The sequence below is a fragment of the Panicum virgatum genome, chromosome 7N (assembly GCF_016808335.1).
Source record: "Panicum virgatum strain AP13 chromosome 7N, P.virgatum_v5, whole genome shotgun sequence".
Taxonomy (NCBI): Eukaryota; Viridiplantae; Streptophyta; class Magnoliopsida; order Poales; family Poaceae; genus Panicum; species Panicum virgatum.
In genome coordinates, this window is record NC_053151.1 from 6,366,982 (window position 1) to 6,391,666 (window position 24,685).

The 24,685-nt window shown below is 44.0% G+C and overlaps 1 protein-coding gene across 1 annotated transcript; it reads left to right on the forward strand.

The window, feature by feature from the left end:
• The first annotated feature begins 324 nt into the window (after positions 1-324).
• On the forward strand, positions 325-23,193 carry LOC120682011 (succinate dehydrogenase subunit 3-1, mitochondrial-like). The gene is made up of 2 exons (XM_039963727.1): positions 325-388; positions 22,952-23,193. Exons 1-2 carry the CDS (start codon positions 325-327, stop codon positions 23,191-23,193), a joined length of 306 nt encoding a protein of 101 aa, XP_039819661.1.
• The last annotated feature ends 1,492 nt before the right edge of the window (positions 23,194-24,685 follow it).

The window sequence follows — 24,685 nt, forward strand, 5'->3', positions numbered from 1 at the left end:
AATATCCTATTGAGCACTGCATACAGTCACACTTTACATAATGTGGAGCCTAAGATGTTATGTTGGATTGTCCTGCATTTTGATATTTCAGGTTTTGGTTAACTTTGAGACTGACTAGGGTCCAGGAATATGCTGAAATAAGTTACTTGGTTTGTTCTAAATAATCATGTTTATTAGGATCAACTGGTTTGGATATTCTTCAATTTAATTGATTAATTAGTTACTTTTTCTACATTAAGGTTTGCAAAATGTTCTATTCATTTTTTTACCAAACTGTGATTTTGTGTTGATGCTGATGCACGACTATTGGTTGAATGTGCAGCAATGGAGAAGTATAACAACAACACTCAGTTTGCGCCCTTGAGAGATGCTCCATTTGCTCTCCGTGGTAAGTACTCTTGGAGACCTGCACTTTTTTTATGTCTTCTATGCTTCTTGTAGTTTCGAGTTATCAACAACACTGGGTACTCGTTAGGAGATGGTGGCAGGCTGAAAGCACTCTAGTACCTTTCCAAGTAGATTGTTATTTTGAATATTTAGTAATATAGTTGGAAATGAAATAAGAGTGTTGAGCTCAAGTCAAGTGAAGATCAATAATGTCCATTAGTTGCCAGTGATTTTGCACTATTAATATCTGGTAGGTAATAGTTCATGGTTAATCATGAATTATGTGGGACCTGGAGGCAAAGGATCCATACCACGTGGTGTTGACGCAAATCTCGGTCAACACACAAGAGCACTCGAGAGTGCGAGTCGCAAACGGACCGAAGGGCAGCGAGGCCGCGCAAACCGGTCAGACCGGTTGAACAGACCAGTCAGACCGGTTTCTAGGGTTTCGCCGGAATCGGTTGTCTCGAGAGGGGTAACTATCACACTTACGTGGTGAAAGACGGCGAGGTTTACAAGCAAACCAGCAAAGGATAATCAACGCGCTTATATGACAAAGAACGACTAGTTTACGAGCAAACTAGCAAAGGTCGTTGAAGCTCTCGCACAGGAGGGACCCCGTTAGGGCGTGAACATCGCCGGACGTGCCCTAGGTTAACCAGCAAGCCTTAGGATGCCATCTCTGGTCATGGAGATCAGTAGACGAACAGCATGTCGAGGTTGGAAGAGAATTAGGGTTTGAAAGGTAAAGAGTAGTAGATTGATTCGATTGGTGTCGGTACTTTTACCGCTCGCCTACCTTAGGATGTCCTAAGATAGGAGATGGTTGGGAGCAGATCGCCGAATCTAGAACTTGAAGGTAAATGCAAAGACACAAGACACAAATTTAGACAGGTTCGGGCCGCCGGAATAGCGTAATACCCTACGTCCTGTGTGGTGGTTTGGTATATTTCGCCCTGCGCTGGTTCATGCCGATCTAGGTACCCCGCCCTCCTTTATATAGTCCAGGGGTGGAATCCTACTCGATTTACAAGGTAGGAGTCCCAGGAGGATTACAAAGTAGAGTCCTAGGAGGATTATAATTTTTTTCTTCCCTATGTGTATCCGGAATCTTCTTCATATCTATGCGGTGTGCACAGTCCTGTGGGCCTGGGTCTGACAAGGCCCCGAGCTCTTCGTAGCCGAGTACTACAGGCACGAGTACTTCTGAAATCATCTTCGAGTACTTCGAGTGCTCCGTCGAGTGCTTCAAGTGATCTTCCGAGTACTTCCGGCTGCATCGAGGCTGTGAGGTGCTCAAGCCCCGAAAGTCTTCTTTTATATGGTGCGCGATGAACTCGCGCTCCATATGGAGTAGCCCCCGAGCCTTAGGTTGAATCATAGAATCAGGCTGAGGGTCAAACTCGCGCTCCATATGGAGTAGCCCCCGAGCCTTACGTTGAATCATAGAATCAGGCTGAGGGTCAAATCAGTCTTCAATCTTCTGGTCTTTATCTTCCAAAATTTTGAAAAATAAACCGTCGATGACACGTGTCCCGCAGCCCCCGAGCCTTGAATCCAAATTCCAAGAGTTGGAATAAAGGATCCAAAAGTCGTGCCAGGCAGTGTAGAATTTTTCTTGCCTCCGATCTTCACATGAGTCAGCATCGAGTAGTTTTGCAGCGTCCAGCGCCCGAGCCTACGAGCCAGGCAAGCCATGGAAGCCACGTTGAGTAGTTTTGGTGTCCAGCCCCCGAGCCTGAGAGCAGGACATGCCAGCAGCATGCTCCAGGTCCGATCTCCTATGAAATAAACATAAAAATATATTGTAAAATGATATACATGATATCAAGTTGGGAGTATCCCAGTATTGTAGAAAATGCAAGTAAAAGAACGGGAGAAAATCCTAGCATTAAAGAATGCATATAAACTTTTTTTCGTGTCTTGCGGTCATGTCCCGAGTAGTTAGCCTATTACGTGTAAGCACCTGATCCCTGATGGCCGTAGCCCATAGCGCAGGGAACTTGGCCGCATGCACGCGTAGGAACATAGGCATACAGAAGAGTCGAGGTTGGTGTGTGCTCCTCGAGTACTTTAGCAACCGTTGATAGAAGACAACGAAAACAGAGAAGAAGTCGACAAGGCGATAAATAAGATGCGCGGTGTGCATAAAGCACTTGAGAGTGCAGGTTGCGGACAAAAAAATCGGCAAAAGTGCGGGTTGCGCACAAAAAAAAGGTCGACAAGAGTGTGGGTTGCGCACAAAGCAGTCGATTATGGTGTAGCCCCCGAGTGTAGGTTCGGTCAAGAGGCGTACACCAAAAAAGCAGTCGATCTTGTGAAAAACAAGTCGAAAAAAATATAAGTGACTTAGCTTGATTGATGCCGACTAGTCGGAGTTGGTTCCGACTAGTTATTGATGGTGCGAGGCCCACTCTCGACTAGTTTTCTAGTCAAGAAAAGTAGTCGACGCCGTGCCATCGAGTAGTCGATGGAAATTGTTGACGTTGCCGAGTAGTCGAAGTAGTCGACGGAGGTTGTTGACGTTGCCGAGTAATCGAAGTAGTCGATGCTGAGTAGTCGTAGCTGTATGGATGTCGCTCGTTGCTGTGTAGATCTTGGAGAGTAGCGCGCGTACACTTTCGTGTACAATTAGCTAGCATATTGAAGCCTTCATGGTAGCCATCTCGTGTGCACCCAGCAATTCCTTCCCAATTCACGCTTGCTGATCCATGCATGCGCGGAGGAGGGATTTTTAGGGGCGACAACATTGATTGCTAGTTGTCATCCGTGTCAGCAAAGAAGCAGCCGCAATGCTCTTTTTTCCAGGAAGCACCTACGTCTTGATTTTTACTCGAATTCCGAGTACAGGTAGAACTCAAGAAGCGATGTGCACAGTTCTGTGGGCCCGAGTCTGACAATTGGATGTGTGTCAATCGGCCGTAACCCTTTATATATATAGGGTGGGGTGGTCTATATCCATTAGGAGTCGAAACCCTTACAAATCCCATGTCAAAATATAACTCCTTATTCGAATTGGGCGTTTCGGACCGGTTTGACCGGTCTCCGAACCGGTCTGACCGCCCATGGACCGGTTTGACCGGTCAGACCGTGGTGCAGGTCTTCCGGGAGGTATAACTTCCTCATCCGGAGTCAAATTGGACGTTCTATATATGCATTTCGATCATCTCGACGAGATCTACGCAATGGTAAAGTCCAATTTACAATTTGACAAATTTGTCTTGACCGGTCTGACCATTTTACACAATAGGTCTGACCGATCTGTCCAGATTGTTCAGCAAACCTCATGTGTGCCAATTTTAGATATCAACATATGCCCCCCTATTTTTTGGTAAAACTTACGTACCAAGAAACACTTCTCAAAGCCAAAACTGCACTGAAACACTGAGAAGAACTTATGCACCAATCACACCTTATCTCTAATGATGAAGGAACCCGGTCCACCACACATCTTGATACGGTTCAAGACAATAGTTTCACCTTGCTGCTCACGTTCCCGTATCTTCATTGAGATATGAGCCTGAGTACACATCACCTCAGCTATGAGCATTTGATGCAATGGCTAGAATCATCTTCCCACTCTTTCAATAACCTCAAATGTATAAAGTGAACAAATCATCATAAAAACAATTGGTCTTTGCAATGTTCCTCAACCAACAATAGCATAATCGGCCTCATAAATAAATATACCACAATCATGGTGCAAATGGCCAAGATTAAATTATTGTCAAGAACAAACCCTCGGCATCTCAATGGCATAACTCATCATCAAAACATAACTAAATATGAAATGCCGAACCTTTATACAGCTAGAAATCTGTTGATAATCAATAAAAAATTGTTCCCAAACACTAACCTCGGTTGCATAATGACTCTGGGCCACTCGAGCCGACTTAGTATTTTCTATAGGACAAGTAGTTAGATCGGTTTGACAAGCGGTCAGATCGGTCTCATGAATCGGTCTGATAAACCGGTTGGACCGGTATGCTCAGAGATTATACTTTGGCATCCACAAACATCGGCCTTTTAATATGAAATTGACCCTTTCTAATCACATAGCTAGATGTTTGATTTGTCAAAATATCAACTCCGTTATTGACATATCTAGATATATGATATTTGATGAATCCATTAAAGTAAGATATGACATTTAGACATTCCCATAATAAGCATTTAGCAATCCAAGTAAGCATTAATTTTAACTTGGGTACTTGCTGCACCTATCAATATTTGAACCACCAAACATTTTTGGATATTTCACACCTATGGATCACAAGATTTTTAGCTCGAATGTAAAACTTCTTATTCAGCTTAATTATTGGCGTAAAAACATTTAAACTGGCTCTACGTTTTAAAATAGCATCACTTGATGAAATAAAATAGCACCAATGCCTCGAGAACTCTTTCAAGCCGATCCAACAAAATATAAATCCATAAGGAAAAAAAATGCTCATTTAAGTAACACCCTGCCCCCCCCTGTGTATTAAAGCAACTAAGCGAACTCTTATTGGGAAGCTTAACGCTTTAGGACGTTGGTCAAAGACATTCATCGGCCGTATATGCAGCCAAGAACAATATAAATTATCGTCCAAAGAGAATTCATCCAAAAAATATGTATAGCCGAAGTAAGGTGCAGAAATATTTTATATATATATATATATATATATATATATATATATATATATATATATATATATATATATATATATAGACACACACACAAACATAAGAATTATAACCATCTCTAGGAACTAAATATTTCGGCTTTTGAAATTACTCAATATGCGTAATAATTTGGTAATAATCCTCCATGATATAATGACCCATATGGCATCCGAGGATCAAAATAAGAATATGAGGGATAACCAAACACATCTAAAGATGAATTCCAAAACATAGGCATATGAGGCATTTGTATATCAAATGGATGATGGATTGACCAATAATTTTGATGATTTGGTGCAAATCTCATATTCGAAGATCGTCCCTTGGACCTTCTTTTCTCTTTTAATTGCATTGCCCCTTTTACTTGACCATCATCCTTGTCTTGAGTTCGAATGCTCCCTTTAGGAACCCATGCCATGTTCTTTTCTTTCAACTCTTGGGCATTAAGTTTCTGGAGCTTCTTCTTTTGCCAATTTGATGAACCGAGTAAGCATCTCGGTCGTACTTCAATTTTGGACAGTGGCACTTCCTTCTTGATTTTTGGCCCTTTGAACTTACTTTGTTCAGATTTGACACTAGGAATATCAACACTCAATTTTTCCTTTCCTTTGTCGCCAATAGCCGAAGTCTTTAACACATTAATCGGCTTTTGATCAATTGTATTCAGATCTGAACGTGTATCTTTGCGGCCATCTCTTTTCACAATGTAAATCTGCTTGACAACCTTTTTCTTCTCATGCACTCTAGACTGATTTTTTAACATAAAACGGTCACTTACAACATGTGGCTGTCCTGCATGCACTGGTTCTCTTGGCGCTGCATACTCTACATGATATGGTCTAAAATATGAAGGAGTATGTGCCCAAGAATCATCCTGTCCCCATGATGAATAACGATGAAAATCTGTGGGATGTGGAGCATATGGAATTGGCATTGATGGCTCCGAAGGAGAAAATGATGCTGCTGAATAAAAGTTTTTCTTTTGCCAATTCCAACTCCTAGATTTAGGTTTAGGAGGCAATCTTGATGATTTAACATCATTTGACCGATTAGCACGTTTGGCCTCATTCTCTTTTAGATATTTAGCCAGAAGTTCATCAAAACTGAGCTTCGGCTTTCTGCCCTTGTGCTTACAACGGTCTTTACCCCCATTTGTCTTAGGACACTCTGATTTTAGTTTTTCTGGGTGTCCTTGATCAGAACCGGTCTGACCTGTCCAGTACCGGTCTGACCAGTTGAGCAAACCAGTTTGACCTGTTTTGCCAGCACAGCAGGAGTAACCGGTTCCTGTCCCAATTGTGAATATCCTGGTTGCACTCCACTGCTCCTTGGAATTCCACTAAGCTCATCATCCTCAAGAATATCCTCAAATTGCAATTCATAGACGATGTCTTTCTCAATATTCATGGAGTTAGAATCCTCCTTTTCACCAATATTTTCGTTGTTACATGAACTAGCCGATGCTGGCCAATTTTGTAACTTCTTATCACCAAGACCAATTGATTTCAATTGGTCATTCTCTTGTGCATGAGCAAATTTTAATCGTCTGGAGTTAATGGCCGATTGTATAATTTGGTGAAACATATTGCAATTCTATGATCCAATGAATTATGCAGTTTGCATCCTTTGCATCAAGAGATGATAACAAGACTTTGTGATCAAAAGGTTTAATAAAATTCTGCTCAAGCAAGATATCAAATAACTCATCACACAAAGTCAAATCAAAAGTGTACTTTACATTCTCTAACCGACGATTTTGCGGAGAAGGTTTTAAGGCTGACCAAACGAACTGTTCAGATTTCTCATTGATCCATTCGGCTATACCTTTTCTTGAGCTTCTCATATCCGATGTTTTAAAGCTTATCACTATATCATCATCAGATTTCACAATGATTTTCGGTTTTAGTTTCTTGCTTTTAATTTCAAAATGACCACAAGTAAACCATGTAGAGAAAATTTTTGGCAATGATGCTGGAGTGAGTTTAAATGCCAAAATATCATTGTTATCGGCCTTTCTAATTTTCACAATGCATTGGCCGATACTATCTGAAATTATTTTGTTGCTAGCAAGTAAATTACCTTCTTCAATCGATCTTTTAAGATTACTCACAATCATGTCACAAGTAGATGTATCGACTGAAACCATACGATTTGATTTGGAATTGGGTAAATTACTTGCAAAGCGTACCTCATCGAATATATTGGAAAGGTGTGGAACTTTGATATGGATGATATCGTGCTTCTCCTCTTGATGGCAGCCCACAGTTGTATCCTCCATGGACCGGTTAGACCGGTTTATAGAGCCGGTCAGACCGGTCTTTCCAGAGCTGCTAGAAATCACCTTCGGCTGACATGCTAATGTTCCTTCCTTGCCTCCATTGTCATGTTCTCGGACAGTTGGACGCTCTTCAATGCTTAAACTTTTTTCAGCCAGAATATGTTGCTCAATAACACAATAATCACTATTAAAATGTATAACATCTTCGGCTTTAGAAAAATTAAGTATAGCTATTTTACTGGATTTACAATGTGGTGCTGAAATTATAGATGCAATCTCTGCTGTAGTAACATGTTGTGCAGTATATGAGGTTTGAGAATAATTGGCCGGATAGCTAAAATCAGCATGGCCAATTTTCACATTCATCAACATACTCTGAGATGGAGGCAAATATTGTGAATTTGCTGCCGATGAATAAATATGTAAAACACCTTGCTGAATAGTACTAAAATTATTAGCATATAGTGCCTTATAAAGATTGGCCAAACTCACCATGTTAGTTTGGCCATGATAATTGTTTATCGGCATTTGAACTTGTTCCACTGTCGATGTAAGAAAAGGTGTATGTTGTATATTGCTAGTAGCATAAAAAATCGAAATATGCATGTTATTTGACATAGGCTGTTGCATGTAATATTCAGAATTATTAAGATGTGCATAATAAAATCTATTATCTGAATAATGACTAGCTGATGCAATATGCACACAATCATTATATCTAGCAACATCAACATGAGAATTTGTGGTACTAGCACAATAATTATTAGTAATATGTGATGTATTTGTATGTTGTACCTCAGGCGTGGTGTAGTAATACTGCTATGGAGAATAAGAATAACTCGCGATGAATACTCCTTAGTAGGTCTTGATGCTTCCGGTCTTGTGATCAATAAATCTCGATAATCCAAGCACTCAATGACCAACACTTTGCTTTTCTTTTGATCTTCGATATGTAGCAGCAAGCAAAGTGAATTGCGATAGGCTTAGGCAGCCCTATGCAATACCACAAGTATAAATGCAATCGGTCTAAACACCAGATGCAATATTAATCGCAAAACAAGATAGTAAATCAATGATCACAGGGCTAGGGCTGAAAAATTCGGCTGCTTCAATAACCAGAATTATCTTCCCCAGTGGAGTCGCCAAAATGTGTTGACGTAAATCTCGGTCAACACACGAGAGCACTCGAGCGTGCGAGTCGCAAACGGACCGAAGGGCAGCGAGGCCGCGCAAACCGGTCAAACCGGTTGAACAGACCAGTTTCTAGGGTTTCGCTGAAATCGGTCGTCTCGAGAGGGGTAACTATCACACTTACGTGGTGAAAGATGGTGTAAGGATCGATGGACCAAGAGGGGGGGTGAATTGGGCCTTTTTCAAATTTCTAAAACACTTAAACCAACCTTAACCTATGCAATGCTAGTAAGGCTCAATTCACCAACCGGCTAACTAAGCAAGCTACACAAGCTATCAAAGATACAACTAGATATGAAACTAAGCAAGGTAGAGCTAAGTTATGATCTCTAAGGTCAAGCACATGAATAATTGCATGAAAGTAAGTGCTTGAAATGAAAGAGTGAGCAAGAGACAACCGGATTTTTTTCCCGTGGGGTCGATGTGTTGGCACACACCCCTAATCCACGTTGTGACACTCACTAAGAGTCTTATCACCTCCCATGTCAACGAGACTTGGGCGCTCACTAAGAGTCTCCGTTCACCATCCCGGCGTAGTGGAGCTCAAGCCACGTACAAACTTCTTCGGGCTCCCACAATCCTTGGCAAGCTCCGGAAGAAACACCTTCAATCACCAAGATCGCCTAGGTGCTGCCAATCACCAAGAGTAACAAGCTAGGGCCTTCACTTGAGCAAGAACCGATCACCAAGAACGGATGCACACAAGCTTCTCTCTACTCAAGTCCTTAGTCTTGCTTCTTGAATGATTGGAAGAACAAATGTGTGGAAGATGAAGCTCAAGGTGGCTCTCAACAATAGTATGAGTATATGAATGTTGCCTGGTGTCAAGAGTGATCAAAATGACCCATTGGAGGGGTATATATAGGCAGCTCACACGAATAGAGCCGTTGGAGAAAAGCTGCCAGAAAAGTACTTAACGCTGGTTCATCCGATGAACCTCCAATAGCCAGCGTCGATTTAACCGATGCATGTAATCTGCCCATTTGGAAAACTAGCTGTTACAACTGGGGTAGATTGACCGACGTATCATCGATTTAACCGGTGAGTGTAGTTGTCCACTGATCAACTGAAAAACCAATACTCTGGACAACTGCACCGATGTAAACTCAAATCCATCGTCGGTTTAACCGGTGAGTACAACTTCTGAAATCCCTGGAAAAACCATCTCACTGGTCAATTGCACCAATGTTTAATTTTAAACATCGTCGGTTTAACCGGTGTATAGAACTTGAGATACCCTAAAAAACCAACTCTGGACTAATGCACCGATGTTAATTTCAAACATCGTCGGTTTAACCGGTGTATAGAACTTGTCCAGACTCTACTAACGGTGTTTAACCGATGTATAGAAAAATGGAGTCGTCGGTTAAACCGGTGTATAGACTTTTTCTAATTTTGCCTTTTCTGATTTGAGTCTTGAATGAAATCCAAATATTCTTGAGATATAAGTTGAAAACCACTTATTTGAACTTCTAGAAACCTGAGTGACCATAGTGTGCATTCATTTTTGATTGACCATGTCCATGCTCAAGTTACTTGGCCTTAACCCCTCTTAATAGTGCGATCACTACAAAACTATAAAACATATACTAACCTAAGTGTCCTTCTCAACCTTACGACACTTAGGACTAGAAAGATCCTTAGTCTTGATATATATTTGAGTTGAATACCGAGATCGCCTTTTTGAATAATGAAATTGATGGGCCTCTTTAACATATGATCAAATGAGCGATAATGATTCATTAAGTTGCACAAACTCATTAGTCACAATAATGGTTGTCATTAATCACCGAAACATACCTAGAGGGCCTAGATGCTTACAATCTCCCCCTTTTTGGTGATTGATGACAACACAAACATAAATAATAACGAGAGAGCGAGAAAGATAATACAGGATAAGCTTAAGCAAACTCGAAAGAGAACCAATGAGCTCAACGACTCAAACGAAATCCCTAGATATGTCTCAAAACACAGCATACTCAAGCGTCAAATGTACATATCCATGAATTAACATCAAATGAGATATAAAACATCGAGGTCCTGTAGCTACGAGCTCTCTCTAGCTCTACCCTCCCCCTGACTCCAACTCCCCCTAACTCTCTCCCCCTTTGGCATCAAAGCACCAAAAAGGCGAGCTACGGGTCCTGCTGTTGCGGCACGGCGAGGAAGCGGTTCGGGTCGTCGTCATCATCGTCGTCGTCGGACGGAGAGCCCTCGGTGACGGTCGGGAGCTGAGGGTCTGAGCTGACTGGAGGTGTAGCAGTCGTGGAGGCTCTCGTGCTGGCACTGCCTGGAAGAGGGTCCGTAGAAGTGGTAGCCGGGTCAGCAGAGGAAGTGTCAACATCTGAAGTCGTGACTGCTGAGGCTACCGGCTGCGTCGACTGCGGAACTATAGACTCCTCTCCTCCTCCCCCTGAAGGTAGTGTCTGTGGTACGACGGGGAGGGCGACTGACTGAACCACTGACGGTGAGTCCTGAAAGAGTGTAGTCGCTGGCAGTGGTGAGAAGAGCGGACGACCGGAAGACCCAAGGAGTGCGAACATCGAGAACGTGGCCTCTGGTGTCGCCATAGTAGCTGGAGCTGCAGTAGGGGCTGGAGCTGGAGTGACTGCAAGATGAGGTGCTCCAACACCCTGAAGTCCTGGCTGTCCTGGCTGCTGTGGGGCGAGTCCGGTGTGAGTGTAAAGCTGTGTAATCATCCCGAACATCGCCATCATGCCCTGCTGCATCTGCTGGAACTGAGCGTCTGTCCTCTGAGAAACTTGATCAATAAGCCCGACAAAATGCTCCTCGGCTGCAGCACGCTCTCGGGCGGCCTCCCTCTGAATTACTGCAAGCTGAGCCTCATGGGCTTTCCTGGCCTCCTCCTGTGCGATCCAATCCTCTCTCTGCTGAGTGACAAGCTGCTGAAAGAGAGAGGTAAGCTCGGACGGCTGTGTCACCTGGGACTCTGTGACAGTAGCAGCTGCTGGTGACTCTGAAGCTGGCTCTCTGGACCCTCCTGCCTCGTGGTCATGACTGGCTGGTGCTGCAGGAAAGTACTCGGTATTCTCGGAGGAGTCTGACTCAAGCTCTGACCAATGTATCTCATCATCTCCTCCAGGAAGCTGTGCCTCGGCTGCTAGGAGTGCCTCGTCCTCCTGTGCTACTTGGGCATGCACCTCAGGTGACAGTCGTGCCATAGCAGCTCTGTCTGCCTGTCTGCCCCTCCTCCTGTCCTGTGGTGCTGTGGGACGGTAGACAGGAAACCTGGGGGGCCACATCCTGACGGTAAACTGCACTGACAGGTGACTCAGCTGGCACAATCATAGAACAGATGTAGCTGATCCGGTGAGCATAAGAAAACTGACGTACAACACCTATCCCGTCAGTGATCACATCCTCTATCTCAGCTAGTATAAAGTCCACTATATCAAACGGCTCGTGAGTGAGGATGTGAAGTAGTAGCAGCTGCTGCAGGCCAGTAAACCTCTCTGGGTAGCCACTCCTCGGTAACAGAGTCCTCCGGAGGGCCATGTGAACTGCGTATGCTTCTGGGGTCAGCAAGCTGGGGACTCTGGCATATGACGCTGGAAACGGCTGGCGGAAGCACTGAGAGATCGCCTCGTGAGAAGGTGCAATCCCGCCAATCATCTTATGCAGGGAGACATCGACCAAATCGACTTCGAGAATCCCTGCAATCGTCGCCCTGGACAAACCAAAGACCTGGCCTCCAAACACGAAGTGTACGGCTCTGCGCTTGGGAGCGATCCAGGCTGTGGCATAGAACACTCTGACCCAGTCCTCGATATATCTGTTCTGCTCCATCTGAAGCAGCCTGGGCAGACCTCTAAAGTGTGCAAAGTGATCTCTAATATCTGCTCCCCCTGCAGCTGTCCTCAGAGAGACCCAGTCGAGCACCCTGTGTGGGAAGATCCTGTGGCCCCGCCTCTGATAGGACTCATACAAACTGGCCTATAGAAGTGTCCAGAACCTACGATCAATCCTGCTGTCACAGGTCACGGGGAACCAGTCCTCCTCTGACACACTCCACCTGAGCCTCTTGACCTTCGCTGCATTGGCCTTGGTCAAGTTCTAGAGCAGCACACCTGGCTCTAGATGCACAACAGTGTCCATACGGAACATTGCGCGCTCGACCTCTAGGGCCTCGGCTCTGCGAGCTGCTGCTGCTACAGCTGTGGACCTGTGAGGCTCCTGTGGCTGGTGACCTCCTCGCGTCCTCGGTCTAGTGCGACACTCGGTCGCTGGCGAAGACTCTCCTGCTGGGGACGTCTGCCGAGTGCGGCCAGAACGTCGTATAGTCGGTGACCCCTGAGAACTCTGCCCCTGAGACTGCTCTGATTGTGCTGCCTCTGAATCTGCATCTGAATCTGCAGCTGTATCTGAGTGATCTGACTCTGCTGCTGCCTCAGTCATGGCTCTGGTGGCCCTGGCACCTCGGACCCTGCCCATACCTCGACTTCTGCCCCTGCCCCTGGCTGGCTGCTCCCTGATCGCGAACGGACGAGCACGGCCTGACGCCTGCTCCTCAGCGGCCTTGGCCACCATCTCGGCCCTCTCGGCCTCCCTCTCTGCTCGTGTCCGCTTGCGGACCAGCTTCTCGACCACAACTTCCTTTCCCTTCCTCTTCTCGCGACCCATCTCAGCTAACGGTGGCTAGATCGTGGGGCGGGAGTGCAGGAACGCGAACGCGGCATGAAAGTACTGTAAAAAGCGGCTTGGGCAAATCGTCGAGCAGTTGGCGTGCGCGATGTGAAAGCATGAGTGGAGCATAGGCAACGCGAGCGGCGGCGATGCGTGGGTGGTGGCGAGGCGTCGTGCAGGCGGCGGTGGTGCACGGGCGGCGCTGGTGTATGGGCGGCGCGCGGCGGCGGCGGCTGCGTGGAGCACGCGCAGTGTGGGTGAGCGGCGGCGCGGGCAGCGTGGAAGACGCGCGGTGGTGGCGGCCGGGCCGGCTATGTGCAGGCGGCGTGGAACAGCGACGGCGGCTGAGTGGGCGAGCGGCGGTAGCGGCGTAGGTGAGAGGCGGCGTGGGCGAGTCGAGGGCGCGGCGTCGTGAAGAGATGAAGGGAAACAGAGGCTGACGGCGCGGTCAAGAAACATATATGACCAGTGGGGCCCGCGATTTTCCTTAACGTCGGTTAAATCGATGCTTAGGTTTAGAACACCGGTCAAATGCATCGGTTCAGTTCACCCGAGACTCCAGCAAAAACTTATCTGAGCGCCGGTTGATCCGACGATATGCAAATTGAACTCGCCGGTTGAATGCTGCTATCACCGGTTGATTGATAGGTCAGATCTGTGTTGTGTTCGTCGGTTAATCCGATGCTCTGACATTTGAATATGCCGGTTGAACGCCAGGTTTGACTGAGCTGGGACAGAACTTAGTAACGCCAGTTAAACGATGGGCATTTATCCATTGAGCGTCGGCTTAACCGGTGAACCCGAAAACCCTTCACTCAGCTCACTCTTCTATGCTAAGTCCAATAAACTTATAAAATTCAACTAGACTCAAGTTAATGGACTTGCATAGGCGACTTTACCCCTCAAAATATTTAGGATAGCACAATAGCTTAATAGTTTTTCTTTTTGAATACAAGGAAAAAGCCGCAAAGCGAGACAAAGTGCCAAATAAAATGTATGAGCCATGTCATAGGAATATGGAAGATAGAGAGCTTCAAACTCGTCATGACATGACTCACTAGGCAATAACACACCTAACACTTTGTTCTTTTCACTTTTCATGAATTAAGTTCTTGTATATGAAACAAGTCTCATTTTCATCAAGTGATCTCCTTTGTGACCCTTACGCATGCAATGATGGTGCAAGCTACAACCACATGCAAAAGAAGAGTAAATATGAAGTGCACATCTATATGACAAGAAATGCATAACAAAAAATTAAGTTCTACTTGTCAAGTTTGAACCCACGGGAAGCTTCTTCATGATGAGCCTTTCTACAAGCCTAGAGGAAAACAAGTGGACCACCACCTCTAGCTAAGCCCATGCTCATCACTATCTTACCATGGTTAGATAAGTGTCCTATATGTATGCATTTTTCTATATGGCAAGGCAACTTACATGACGTTTGCCGCATCTAATACATTAAGCTCATTCCTTAGCCTAACAAATGTACTCTCGTCTAATGTTTTTGTGAAAATATCTGCCAATTGCTCCTCGGATCTCACACCTTGAAGAGATATGTCTCCTTTAGCTTCGTGATCATGCAAGAAGTGATGGCGAATATCAATGTGCTTTGTGCGAGAGTGTTGAACCGGATTTTTGGCAATTTTTACGGTACTTTCATTGTCACAAAGGAGTGGTATCCTATCTAGTTTCACACCAAAGTCCAAAAGGGTTTGCTTCATATATAGGATTTGGGCACAACATGCACCGGCCGCTATATATTCCGCTTCCGCGGTGGACAAAGCTACAGAGTTTTGCTTCTTACTCGACCAAGAAACTAGAGAACGCCCAAGCAAGTGGCAACCCCCGGAGGTACTCTTGCGATCCACACGGTTTCCGGGAAAATCCGAATCCGAGTATCCCAAGAGATCTAAGCTAGCGCCTTTGGGGTACCACAAGCCTATGCTTGGGGTGTGCTTGAGATACCGAAGGATCCTATTTACAGCCGAGAGGTGTGATTCCTTTGGGTTTGCTTGAAAGCGGGCACACAAGCACACACTAAACATTATATCGGGCCTAGATGCGGTAAGGTAAAGCAAAGACCCTATCATAGAACGATAGAGGGATTGATCAACCGGTTTACCGTCCGCATCCAAGTCGAGATGCCCATTGGTTGCCATTGGTGTCTTGATCGACTTGCATTCATCCATCTTGAACTTCTTCAAGATATCTTTAGTATATTTTTCTTGATGGATGAACGTCCCTTCCTTCAATTGTTTGACTTGAAAACCAAGGAAGAAGGTCAATTCGCTGATCATGGACATCTCGAATTCCCTAGACATCATGGTAGCAAACTCATGGCTTAGTAAATTATTAGTTGAGCCAAAGATAATATCGTCAACATAAATTTGACAAATGAAAAGATCCCCGTTGACGTCTTTTGTGAACAATGTGGTGTCCACCCTCCCGATCTTGAAGCCTTGCATGATTAGGAAGTCATGAAGCCTCTCATACCAAGCCCTTGGAGCTTGTTTGAGCCCATAGAGTGCCTTGTGCAACCTATAAACATGGTTAGGATTCCTCAGATCTTCAAACCCGGGAGGTTGCTCAACATAAATAAGTTCGTTAATAACGCCATTTAAGAATGCACTTTTCACATCCATTTGATATAGTTTGATATTATGATGTGAAGAGTAAGCAAGAAGGATGCGGATAGCTTCAAGTCTTGCGATCGGAGCAAAAGTTTTACCAAAATCCAAACCTTTGACTTAAGAAAGCCCTTTTGCCACAAGTCTTGCTTTGTTGCGTATCACCACCCTGTGTTCATCTTGCTTGTTTCGGAAGACCTACTTAGTGCCGATGATGTTCTTGTTTTTCGGAGGAGCTTCGAGGACCCAAACTTCATTGCGGGTGAAGTTGCTAAATTCTTCTTGCATGGCCATCACCCAATCCGAGTCCTCAAGCGCTTCCTCTATGCTAGTGGGTTCAATACAAGAGACAAACGAGTAATGTTCGCAAAATGAAGCATGCTTAGAGCGAGTTCTTACTCCCTTGGAAGGACTACCAATGATTTGACCAATTGGATGATCCTTGGAGATACGACCATGCTTCACTAGCGGTACATGCGTGGATGTTTGTTGGGGTGGATCATGTGTGACTTGTGCTTGTGGTGGAACATTTTGCTCTTCTTGCTCTTGGACTTGGGGTGTTGGCGTTGGCACATTTTCTTGAGATTGTGGATCATCTTTTTGTTGATCTTCATCCACTTGGGGTGCCATGGTGGTGCTTGGTGTAGATGAAGAAGGTCCTCCCCCTTGATCATTGCCTTCATGCACCTCTTCCGGCTTGATATCCCCAATGGACATCTTCTTCAAAGCTTCATCAATCTCCTCATCACCTATATTGTCATAGCCAACAACCTCCTCTTAGGAGCCATTAGATTCATCAAACTCTACATCACATGTTTCTTCAACTAACCTGGAGGTTTGATTGAATACTCTATATGCTTTGGAGTTTGATGCATAACCAAGAAAAAATCCTTCATCACATCTACTTTCAAACTTACCGAGCCTTTTCTTCTTATAAATGAAGCATTTGCAACCAAAGACTCGAAAGTAGGATATATTTGGTTTCTTCTCGGTGATGAGCTCATATGGAGTTTTCTTGAGGAGTCGGTGGGGATACACTCGGTTGGATGCATGGCAAGCCGTATTGATTGCTTCCGCCCAAAACTTCTCGGATGTGCCATAATCATCCAACATTGCTCTTGCTAGATTGATGAGTGTCTTGTTCTTTCTTTCCACCACTCTATTTTGTTGAGGCGTGTAGGTGGCGGGGAATTCATGCTTGATGCCCTCTTCATCGCACCATTCTTCAATTTTCATATTCTTGAACTCGGTGCCGTTGTCACTCCGGATCTTCATAATTGGGGAGTTGTACTCCCTTTGTGCTCTTCTTGCAAATGTCTTGAAGACTTTCGGAGTTTCACCCTTATCGCCTCGAAACATGACCTAAGTATAACGTTAAAAATCATCAACAATTACTAGGTAATAGTGGTTACCACCAATGCTCTTTGTTGTAGTTGGACCATAGAGATCCATGTGTAGTAGCTCGAGCGGCTTGGAGGTAGACAACATCGTCTTGATGGGATGATGTGTTGCAACTTGCTTCCCGGCTTGACATGCTTTACATAATTTGTTCTTGTCAAATGTGACGTCCTTCAAGCCGGTGATCATCCCTCTCTTGTGGGCTTTCTTGAGGTTGCTCATGCCAATATGAGCAATTCTTCTATGCCAAAGCCACCCAAGAGACGACTTGGTGAAGAGACATGTCATGGAGCTTGTTTGCTTTGAAGAGAAATTCACCAAGTAAATGTTGCCATGCCAAAACCCCGTGAATACCAATGACTTGTCTTCTTCAAGAGTTACTACAACACCATTCTTGTCAAAGGTACACGTTAGTCCAAGATCACATAATTGAGCAATAGAAATAAGATCAAAACTAAGTGCTTCTACAAACAAGACATTAGAAATAGATAAATCTTTTGAAATAGCTATTCTACCCAAACCTAAGACTTTCCCCCTTGAGTTATCACCATAGGTGACATGTTCATGATCGTCGGGGTCTTCAAGAGAGGTGAACATGCTATCATTGCCGGTCATGTGTTGAGAGCAACCGCTATCAAGTACCCAATGTTTTCCACCAGCTTTGTAGTTCACCTATACACATGAGAATTCACTTTTGAGTTTTTGGAACCCAAACAAGCTTTGGGCCTTGCACATGTGTGACAAGAGCTTTTGGGACAGCTTTTGGGACCCAAAGTTGCTTGGGGAGCTTCTTCTTTGACTCCTTAGCGATTTTGCCAATGAATTTGGCCTTCACCTTGCCTTTCACTTTACTCAAAAGAAAATGGTTATTTTGAAACATTGATGAGTAATTCTTTGGTAAAGTGGGAAGAGGGTGTGATGGTAAGGTGCACTCCCTAGTGTGGTGCCCGGTGACTTGGCAATGTTGGCAATATGAACCAACTTCCTTGATGAAGCTAGTCTTGATCTCCAGAGAAGGAGTGGTGCCTTGATTTGGCTCCGGAAATGAACCAAGACATCTCTTGCCATAGTCACGAGCATTGTTGAAGAGAATTTCCTTGTGGATGTATTCTCCTCTTGAGAGCTTCTCCACACTACTTTTGAGGCTTGCCACTTGATCCATCAATTCCTTTTCCCTAGAAGGAGCAAGCTCGGGCACAATATTAGTAGCACTTGCATCAATGAGTAGGTCATCACATGAAGTAGAAGCATTGACCTTTTCAATAGTTTCATTGACAAAGTTCTCAAGACTTGGGTCAATGGCTTCATAGGCAAATTCAAGTTCCTGATATTTGTGAGCCAACTCCCTATGCTCTTATTTAAGCTTTTTGTGGCTCTCTTCAACTTGCTTAGCAAGTACAAGTGACTCATTGTGCTTTTTGAGCAAGTCATTGTACTTGCCAAGCAAATCGGAGTGGGCAAGCTCTAACTTGGCATGAGTGCTCTCAAGAGTCTTGACTTTGCCCTTTTCCCTCTTGATAATGGATGTATACTCATTGATGAGGTTAGTAAATTCATAAGGGTCAAGCTCTTCATCACTATCACTATCCTCCTCACATACATTTGTGTTACCTTTTGCCATGAGGCACATGGGTGGTGGAAGTAGCGGTGATTCTTCATTGGTGAGGGCGATGGTGACGATATCTTCTTCATCACTTGAATCTTCACTTGATGAGACATCGGTCACCCATTCTTGTTTTTCCACCAAGAAGCTTCTCTTGGTGTGGCCCTTCTTCTTTGGGAAGAGCTTGGTTTTCTTGTCATGGCTCTTCTTCTTCTTTCCAAGCTTCTTGTTCTTGTTCTTCTTTTCATCTTCATCATCATCGCCTGAGTCATGGCGATGTTTGCTCTTGTTGTCCTTCTTTCTCTTGTCCGGCTTGGGGCAATCGGGAGAGATGTGGTCTTTTTCTCCACAATTGTAGTATGTTTTGTGCTTAAAATCTTCCCTTGGCCGGAACATTCTTCTTTTAGGGTCAAAGTTGTAACTCTTCTTGTTTATCTTGTCGCTCAAGCGTGTGAACTTTCTCATCATGAGAGCAAGTTCTCCATCTTCTTCATCATCGGATGAGCTTTCATGATGATCTTCTTCTTCATTGCTTGAGCTTGATTCTTGGTTGATCATCTTGAGCTTGCGGTGCTTGTTGGCCTTGGTTTTGAGAGCGATTGTTTTGCTTGTGGTTGGCTCTTCGGACATACCAAGGATCCCCATTTCATGAGCGCGAATTTCGCCCACAAGCTCTCCCACTTCATTCGTATCAAGATTCTCCTTTTTCAAATCTGCATGTGGTGCTGAAATTATAGATGCAATCTCTGCTGTAGTAACATGTTGTGCAGTATATGAGATTTGAGAATAATTGGCCGGATAGTTAAAATAAGCATGGCCAATTTTCACATTCATCAGCATACTCTGAGATGGAGGCAAGTATTGTGAATTTGCTGCCGATGAATAAATATGTAAAACACCTTGCTGAATAGTACTAAAATTATTAGCATATAGTGCCTTATAAAGATTGGCCAAACTCACCATGTTAGTTTGGCCATGATAATTGTTTATCGGCATTTGAACTTGTTCCGCTGTCGATGTATGAAAAGGTGTATGTTGTATATTGCTAGCAGCATAAAAAATCGAAGTATGCATGTTATTTGACATAGGCTGTTGCATGTAATTTTTAGAATTATTAAGATGTGCATAATAAAATCTATTATCTGAATAATGACTAGCCGATGCAATATGCACACTATCATTATATCTAGCAACATCAACATGAGAATTTGTGGTACTAGCACAATAATTATTAGTAATATGTGATGTATTTGTGTGTTGTACCTCAGGCGTGGTGTAGTAATACTGCTGTGGAGAATAAGAATAACTCGCGATGAATACTCCTTAGTAGGTCTTGATGCTTCCGGTCTTGTGATCAATAAATCTCGATAATCCAAGCACTCAATGACCAACACTTTGCTTTTCTTTTGATCTTCGATATGTAGCAGCAAGCAAAGTGAATTGCGATCGGCTTAGGCAGCCCGATGCAATACCACAAGTATAAATGCAATCGGTCTAAACACCAGATGCAATATTAATGGCAAAACAAGATAGTAAATCAATGATCATAGGGCTAGGGCTGAAAAATTCGGCTGCTTCAATAACCAGAATTATCTTCCCCAGTGGAGTCGCCAAAATGTGTTGACGCAAATCTCGGTCAACACACGAGAGCACTCGAGCGTGCAAGTCGCAAACGGACCGAAGGGCAGCGAGGCCGCGCAAACCAGTCAAACCGGTTGAACAGACCAGTTTCTAGGGTTTCGCCGAAATCGGTCGTCTCGAGAGGGGTAACTATCACACTTACGTGGTGAAAGATGGTGCAAGGATTGATGGACCAAGAGGGGGGTGAATTGGGCCTTTTTCAAATTTCTAAAACACTTAAACCAACCTTAACCTATGCAATGCTAGTAAGGCTCAATTCACCAACCGGCTAACTAAGCAAGCTACACAAGCTATCAAAGATACAACTAGATATGAAACTAAGCAAGGTAGAGCTAAGTTATGATCTCTAAGGTCAAGCACATGAATAATTGCATGAAAGTAAGTACTTGAAATGAAAGAGTGGGCAAGAGACAACCGGATTTTCACTTGAGCAACAAGAGTAACAAGCTAGGGCCTTCACTTGAGCAAGAACCGATCACCAAGAACGGATGCACACAAGCTTCTCTCTACTCAAGTCCTTAGTCTTGCTTCTTGAATGATTGAAAGAACAAATGTGTGGAAGATGAAGCTCAAGGTGGCTCTCAACAATAGTATGAGTATATGAATGTTGCCTGGTGTCAAGAGTGATCAAAATGACCCATTGGAGGGGTATATATAGGCAGCTCACACGAATAGAGCCATTGGAGAAAAGCTGCCAGAAAAGTACTTAACGCCGGTTAATCCAACGAACCTCCAATAGCCAGCGTCGGTTTAACCAATGCATGTAATCTGCCCATTTAGAAAACTAGCCGTTACAACTGGGGTAGATTGACCGACGTATCATCGGTTTAACCGGTGAGTGTAGTTGTCCACTGATCAACTGAAAAACCAATTCTCTGGACAACTACACCGACGTTAACTCAAATTCATCGTCGGTTTAACCGGTGAGTACAACTTCTGAAATCTCTGGAAAAACCATCTCACTGGTCAATTGCACCGACGTTTAATTTTAAACATCATCGGTTTAACCGGTGTATAGAACTTGAGATACCCTGAAAAACCAACTCTGGACTAATGCACCGATGTTAATTTCAAACATCGTCGGTTTAATCGGTGTATAGAACTTGTCCAGACTCTGCTAACGGCGTTTAACCGATGTATAGAAAAATGGAGTCGTCGGTTAAACCGGTGTATAGACTTTTTCTGATTTAGCCTTTCCTGATTTGAGTCTTGAATGAAATCCAAATATTCTTGACATATAAGTTGAAAACCACTTATTTGAACTTCTAGAAACCTGAGTGACCATAGTGTGCATTCATTTTTGATTGACCATGTCCATGCTCAAGTTACTTGGTCTTAACCCCTCTTAATAGTGCGATCACTACAAAACTATAAAACATATACTAACCTAAGTGACCTTCTCAACCTTATGACACTTAGGACTAGAAAGATCCTTAGTTTTGATATATATTTGAGTTGAATACCGAGATCGCCTTTTTGAATAATGAAATTGAGGGGCCTCTTTAACATATGACCAAATGAGCGATAATGATTCATTAAGCTGCACAAACTCATTAGTCACAATAATGGTTATCATTAATCACCGAAACATACCTAGAGGGCCTAGATGCTTACAGATGGCGAGGTTTACAAGCAAACCAGCAAATGATAATCAATGCACGTATGTGACGAAGAATGACTAGTTTACGAGCAAACTAGTAAAGGCCGTCGAAGCTCTCACCTGGAAGGGACCCCGTCAGGGCGTGAACGTCGCCGGACGTGCCCTAAGTCGACCAGCAAGCCTTAGGACGCCATCTCTAGTTGTGGAGATCAGTAGACGAACAGCATGTCGAGGTTGGAAGAGAATTAGGGCTTGAAAGGTAAAGAGTAGTAGATTGATTCGATTGGATGTGTCTCAATCGGCCGTAACCCTTTATATTTATAGGGTGAGGTGGTCTGTATCCATTAGGAGTCGAAACTCTTACAAATCCCGTGTTAAAATATAACTCCTAACTCGAATTGGGCATTTCGGACCAGTCTGACCGGTCTCCGAACCGGTCTGATCGCCCCTGGTCCGGTCTGACCGGTCAGACCGGGGTGCAGGTCTTCCGGGAGGCATAACTTCTTTATCCGGAGTCCAAATTGGACATTATGTATATGCATTTCGACCATCTTGATGAGATCTACGCAATGGTTAAATCCAAATTACAATTTGATAAACTTGTCTTGACCGGTCTGACCGGTTTACACAATAGGTCTGACCAATCTGCCCAGATTGTTTAGCAAACCTCATGTGTGCCAATTTTGGATGTCAACATGTGGTCATTTCAACTATGTCTCGTCCTTTTATTTGGGTATAATGCAAAATTTGGTATACAGCTTCATGGAAAAAACTACCGTCCACGTAGTGCGTCCTTTGTTGTAAATTATGTGCAAATCAATGTCTTTAGATGTGCTTTAGGTGGAATGCAGTGGCTCTGCTCAGTTCATTCCACACAGTTGGCCATTCTAAATTTATTGCATTCATCTTTTCAGGTGCTATTGGTGGCTCGAACTCAAATCTTGAGCAAGCCAAAGGCTACACATCTTTGCCTCTAGCAGCCCTGCGACCAAATGTGTCTGCACCTGGAAGCCGAGCCATGCACACAAGCCGCCCCGTGGCAGCTCCTGTTGCAAACCGCCCATTGTCTACGTTCTCAATCTCGCACCGTATTTTCGGTGTCGCGTTGGGAGTTGCCATCATATCTGTCCCTCTTGCCACCAATAGTTCAGCCTGATGTTTGGTGTTTGAGAGTGAACTGCGGCATCGACGTTTCCGATTTCTGAGATTGTTTCATCATCTGTTTTATGTTTAAACTGACTTTGGGTGCGGTTGGAATAACATCTTCGTCATGCTTGCAAACTTGGGTAATAAGTAAGACCATAAAATGATCAGTGTAAGGATCTCATTCTGAATGTACATGGTGTTATGTGATCTGCAAATTTGGCCAGAACATTGATTCATTATGCACGCCTTACAGCGAAGGCATGAATTATGGGTTTTGGATCGAGGATCTGGATATTTTAAGTTCTTAAAAGTACATTGGTGACGTATAACATCTATAAGGGAACATATCAGGTGCAAACCAACCTTTCCGTGCAAATCATGCAAACTTCAATCTGGGCCATCAGATCAAGGGGAGAGGCGCAGGGGGTGGGAGAGGGGATTTGCAAAATTGTGATTACCCAATCCAAGAGCGGGCGGTTAATTGTAAAATTACCCAATCCCCCATGCTCCTTGAATGTTGATTCGATGGCCCAGATTGAAATTTGCATGGTTTGCACGTAGAGATAGAGAACATATCAGGTGCAAACTAATCTCTCCGTGCAAACTTCAATCTGGGCCATCGGATCAATATTTAAGGGGAGAGGGCGCAGAGGGGTGGGAGGGGGGATTTGCAAAAGTGTGATTACCCAATCTAAGAGCGGATGGTTAATTATAAAATTACCCAATCTCCTATGCCCCTTGGATGTTGATCCGATGGCCCAGATTCAAGTTTGCACGGTTTGCACGAAGAGGTTGGTTTGCACCTGATATATTCCCTATCTACATATGTGCCTGTTGTAGTGTTGCTGAACATATAACAGTGGTTTTTGTTGTGGGGTGAGAAGCGGTACCAACAACGCGGCACATGTTGGATCTAATTTGTTCTATCTATGATAGACGAAAAGGATTCGTGGAAGGGCCAAAACGATTTCCATACGCAAGGGCTCTCATCGCCACAGCTCACCTTCAAGTCGCCATCGGATTTGTTTCGAAGGGGGAAAAAATGAAAAGAAGAATGCTAACACGCAATCACGTGCTTTGAAACCCACCAACACTCAAATTTGTTTCTATAGCTGTACCGTGATTTTGCCCAAGGTATGCACGCTTGAAACGCTTGACCTCCGCACATAGACAACCCAAAAATTGTCAATGTAGCCTATACATACTATACATGTTAATTAATATCGTAAGCTAATATTTATTATAGAAAATAAGTCGTTTCTTGGAAAACAAAACAAGGGTATCTGTAAGGGATCATTGAAGTTGTAGGTAGTACCTAATAGAAAATAGACAAGAAAATACTAAACTTGTAGACATCAGCATCAACATTGCGAGTGGTAACTTTTATCTGCAACTACAAACAATCAAACCGAACATCAAGAGTTACATCCGCATGCCCATATGAGAACATGGAGTTTTAATTCCCTCTTGTCGTCAAGAACAATTGACACTAGGTGCTTCCC